A 4,941-nucleotide genomic window follows, 5' to 3' on the forward strand; every position below is an offset into this window, starting at 1 on the left:
AAACAGCTACACTGTATCTACAGTTTGTAGCTTAACACCAGTGTCAGGAGATAAATACGGTTTCAAGCGGTGGTGCTGTAGGCTATTTACATTTAATAGGCTTTGACAACAGCAGTCATGGTGAAGATCACCTTCCAGTCCGTCGCGGGACAGAAAGTCGAGAAGGAGAATGATGGCGACAAGAGCGAAATTCTCATTCCCCATCCTACGGTGAGTTGAAGAAATATTGTATTGTGTTTTGCAACATGAATGTAAAGTCCCTTCTCGTCGATGGGTATCCTTTAGCAAACCCTATAACGATATCTAAACCTTCCAAATGGAAGCTAGGTTATGCTTGCGCTGCATGCGACCCTTGGCTTTGTAGGCTGCACCTTATTTCCGATACCTGGACCGACGGGCCGCAGGAGCGTTACATCCATCGCCATTTAGCTTAGCCTACACCAAGGAACTGCCGAAGTAAAAATGAAAAGGGTTATTCTACCAAAGGATGATGTGGTTTGAATAAAAAAAGTGGTAATGTGCTGGAAAGAGGGGAAATGAAAATTCTGCATTAATAGCAGATGAAATAGGGCTAGGCTATGCTTATGATTTCATAATCAGAGTCAGGGAGTTCTCATAACTTCTGATGCTGCTCAAAACCACCCCTATCCCACTTCGACAGATTTGTCTGTCCTTTGCAGGATGGCTACCATGAAAATGTGAAGAGTTGAGGCAATAAATACCACTTCATGGTAGGCTATTGTTGCTGCTACTATTGGCATTTGCTATGATGAAGTGCTAGAATATAGACAGCTCTCATTGTGTCACACGTTCACTCAGTCGGTGTAAAAGCACGTCACATCTAATTATGTAGGAGGCATGCGAACAAGGAGCTATCTGTCTCAGTGGGGAACACGCGCGCGCGCGCGTTACCCTTCGGCTTTGAATCTTGTCTCTGCATTTTAGAATAGCAACTAATCTGTTCAAAATCATATTTTTCAAGCATTGATTATTCAGCATATTTTCAAGGACCTTTCAAATCTATTTTAAATCCCGAGAGAATGAGACCATATGAGGCTAAATCCACAGCTAAGAATACATTTATTGTTTTGAGACAAAACATCTTTATTCATCACACAGTGAACAGCATCACATGGTTGGAGGTGAGGTTGTAACGCCGAAACACACACACACACACACACACACACACACACACACACACACACGTAATGATAAGAATATCCACAGATGAAATTTCTCTCCTGATCTTAACCCAGCCCGTAGTCCTTCCCCCAAGGGCAGCTGGGAGCAGACGGTAGGCAGCGTGCATGGACCTGGGGACCAACCAGGTGCTCCTGTCTGTTATCGTCAGGGATGGACAGCATTAGCGATCTGTTCTTTTGCATGTTTTTCGCATTGGGTTCTTTTGGGAGGAAACCCTTGCGAACACGGGGAGAACATGCAAACTCCACACAGAAAGGTCTCTGTAGTTAGACTTATCAGAGAAGGGACAGGATTATCCTGACTTGATCATTTTACTTGCGTGTCCCACACACCCACCCACATAGTAGCACATACAGGGTAGAGAGTAGTGTAGTGTAATTCTCATCCATGGATGTGTGAGTGGTGAGGGGATGACTATGGTATGCTTGGTGCCAATCGTGCCATCCTGCCAGCCGAGGTTGAGCACATGGCAGTGCCAGATGGAGTGTGAGACTGGAGGCGGTTAGGCATTCATTACACATCGTCTTGCTACGTTGTCCCCATGTTGTACCGAACGCTTCTTGAGCATCCACACTTCCATTGCAATGTGAGAATGATGTTGCCTGAAGAGTAGGCCTTCTATTTTGCCCTCATGTTATGATTGTATAATGAGTAACTAGGTACTCCTTTTTTTTTAGCTGAATCCTGAGATAGAACTTTACCCTTATCTTGCAATTCTCGTTATCAGGACTCGGTTTGTGTGTGTGTGTGCGTGTGTGTGTGTGTGTGTTCGCATGCTACTTCAAGAGGACGTGTGTGTGTGTGTGTCTGTGTCTGTGTCTGTGTCTGTGTCTGTGTGTGTGTGTGTGTGTGTGTGTGTGTGTAAACCTCTCTGTGTCTCTCTGCTCCAGGATGTGGAGGAGCTGGTCCTGCCCCTGCGCTCTAAGAGGTCACCCCTGAACGGGCTGTGCTGTCTGACCTTCGGTCTGGTGGTATTCATGTCCGGCCTGGTGCTGGCCTCCATCTATGTCTACCGCTACTACTTTATACCTCATGTAAGACCATAGGGATACCGCATGGTTACATCTCTATTATTAGACTTCTTACACAGACAGGGACAGATTTAAGGAACAGTCAACAAAAATACAAACCAACTCTGTTTTTTTCTCCTCTCCTTATTTCACCTCTTCTCTTCTCCGGCTGTATACTTACTTGTGCGGCCCAGAATCCTGAGGAGAACCTATTCCACTGCCGGGTTCTGTACGAGGACTCTGTGTACGCCCCGCTGCGCGGACGTCAGGAGCTGGAGGAGAACGTGGGGATCTACTTGGAGGATAACTACGAACAGATCAGCGTTCCCGTGCCCCACTTTGGAGGGAGCGACCCCGCCGACATCATACACGACTTCCACAGGGTGAGGAGGGACGTGGATGAACACTTGCGCGTGCGCACACACATAAAAGGTTTTGTGGACTGCTCCTTTAACCTGTCCCTGTGTCGTTTGTGTGTCCAGGGCTTGACTGCATACCATGACATAGCTCTGGACAAGTGCTACGTCATCCAGCTCAACACCACGATCGTCATGCCCCCACGGAACCTCTGGGAACTGATGATCAACGTCAAGGTAACGTTGAGCTTGTCCCCACCCCTAGTGTAAACTATCACCATCTCATTTCATAATTTACCATCTCATATCCACCATTTCATAGACACATTTACTGACTTATTTGCTTGAGAAACACCAAATCCTTGGTGACACTCTCCCCATCTCTCTGACCTGAAAACATCTGTTCACATATCGCTCTCTCTCTCTGTCCTTTCAACCTCTCTCTCTCTGGACCCCCCCCCGGCAGAAGGGAACATACCTGCCCCAAACCTACATCATCCATGAGGAGATGGTGGTAACTGGGAGGGTGCACAACATGCACCAGCTGGGGCCCTTCATCTACCGCCTGTGCAACGGCAAGGACACGTACCGCCTGAAGCACCGTGCTAGCCGTAGACGTGAGTCGAAGGGGTGGGGTAGGCCGGGGAAAAGGGGGTGGTGGTGGGCGGGGTGCTGAAGAATGCCAGGGGCAAATATATTAGGAGATTTGATATGATATGAGGGTTGATTTGGGTTAGAGTTTGGAAATAGAGGTGGTCAGGAAAGGATTTTGTGGTCATCTGGTTTCAGGTATTTAAGAGATTGGTTTGAGAGTAATGTTATTGGTCAGTGATGGGTGGTGATGTTGATTGAAATCCAGACTAGCTCCCATTTTCAGGGAATTGTAGTTTTATAAACATGTTCTCTCTCTCTCTTTCTCTTACCGAAATGCAGGCATCAATAAACGCGAAGCAAAGAACTGCCACCGCATCCGTCACTTTGAGAATACATTTGTGGTGGAGACGGTCATCTGTGACTAAGTGCATTGCCGCCAATCATAATGCCCCCCAATTCTACCCCAACACACAGCCTCCTCTTCAGCTGTTGTAGCCCCCTTATGCTGGCTGTTGTAGCCCCCTTATGCTGATTTATGTTTCAGTTGCACTTGATATGAGTTTTTGTTTAGTTTTATTATCAAAACATTGTGTTTGTTGCAATAATTTATGTTATTGTGTTTGCTGCAATAATTTATGTTCTTCTTTTCTTGAACTCCAAATGGTCCATGTAGCAGAATCTTTCAGCCAGTAATGAATTATCTTATGAAGACCTTCTCCACTTATGGGAATTTCGTGACGCCCTTTGTTGTCAAGGGAGACCACAATTTCCATGCGTTGTCAAGGTGACTACTGTCTTCCTTTGGAGACTACTGTGTCCCTTTGTGTTCTGTAACATGACCCTGTGCTAAGGCATTGAAACCTGCTTCTCTCAGCAAACATGAACCCCCAATGTTCAACTGTGGCATTAGGCTTGTGGCATTGTGGCTTTTGAGTCTTCTCTCTTTCACTTCCTGCTCCTTTCTGTCTTCCGCTGCTCCCTTCCTCGCTCAATTCTTTAGGTATGTCACGTAAGAAGGCACATGGTGCTTTCTTTACCAGTAACAGCAAAGTGAATTATAAGTTGGGTGTTAGACTGAGTGGCTGTATGGGTCTAAATGGGTAAATGTTTGTGTGTGTTCCTCCCCACAGTAGCAATCACGTACCCAAGGCCTCCTCACTCTTGTAAAAGACCACTTACTCCTCTTCGCTTATCTGTGTATGAATATGAATGCACCAGATATTCAGTTCAGCCACGCTGTACCTCTCATGTGAAATCAAGTAAAATAATGTCAAATCATGTTTTGAACTCTCCGCCTTTCTATACATCCAGTTTTCTCTCATTTGGGAGGGAGCATCTCTCTTTTTTTGCACCCCTCCTGTTCAATGCTTCTGTGAATTGTTTTAGAATACTCTGTCTTTATTTATCTTTGCATGTATGTTTAAGGAAAATAAACTGCACTGTTAGAATATTTCATTAGGCCATGTTTAAAGCCTTAGTCTACAGTCAGAGACTGGACTAAAGTTATTACTACTGAAAGGGAGCTTATCATTATATCAAATGTTGAACAATACTTTTCATTATCTGTATATTTTGTCTGCTGGTGAAAAAATGTATGTCAATAAAGTAGTGAAAACCTGTGTGCTCTTGTTTGAATTGATCACGTTTGAAAAACCCATGCAGTGACATCCTTGCTTTAGCTTGCATCATGCAAATGATTATTGTTCAGTTGGCTATATGACAGGAAGCATTGTCAATGGCACTACTAGGGTAAAGTGTCTAACTCACTTTAAACGAAG

General features: G+C 45.1%; 1 protein-coding gene across 1 annotated transcript; it reads left to right on the forward strand.

Moving 5' to 3' along the window:
* Positions 1–4,717, forward strand: itm2ca (integral membrane protein 2Ca). Its single transcript, XM_084448177.1, has 6 exons — positions 1–210; positions 2,094–2,237; positions 2,408–2,596; positions 2,696–2,806; positions 3,036–3,186; positions 3,503–4,717. Exons 1-6 carry the CDS (start codon positions 118–120, stop codon positions 3,586–3,588), a joined length of 774 nt encoding a protein of 257 aa, XP_084304303.1. The 5' UTR covers positions 1–117; the 3' UTR covers positions 3,589–4,717.
* Positions 4,718–4,941: the final 224 nt, after the last annotated feature.

The sequence above is a fragment of the Borostomias antarcticus genome (genome assembly GCF_949987555.1).
Source record: "Borostomias antarcticus genome assembly, chromosome: 1".
NCBI classification, from domain to species: domain Eukaryota; kingdom Metazoa; phylum Chordata; class Actinopteri; order Stomiiformes; family Stomiidae; genus Borostomias; species Borostomias antarcticus.

What these genes read in the sequence shown, in the direction of transcription:
- itm2ca (XM_084448177.1), top strand. Translation starts at nt 118, where the DNA reads ATGGTGAAGATCACCTTCCAGTCCGTCGCGGGACAGAAAGTCGAGAAG. An exon ending in GCTACTACTTTATACCTCAT is followed by an intron (nt 2,238 to 2,407) that starts GTAAGACCATAG and finishes TGTGCGGCCCAG; the next exon opens with AATCCTGAGGAGAACCTATT. An exon ending in AACTGATGATCAACGTCAAG is followed by an intron (nt 2,807 to 3,035) that starts GTAACGTTGAGC and finishes CCCCCCCGGCAG; the next exon opens with AAGGGAACATACCTGCCCCA.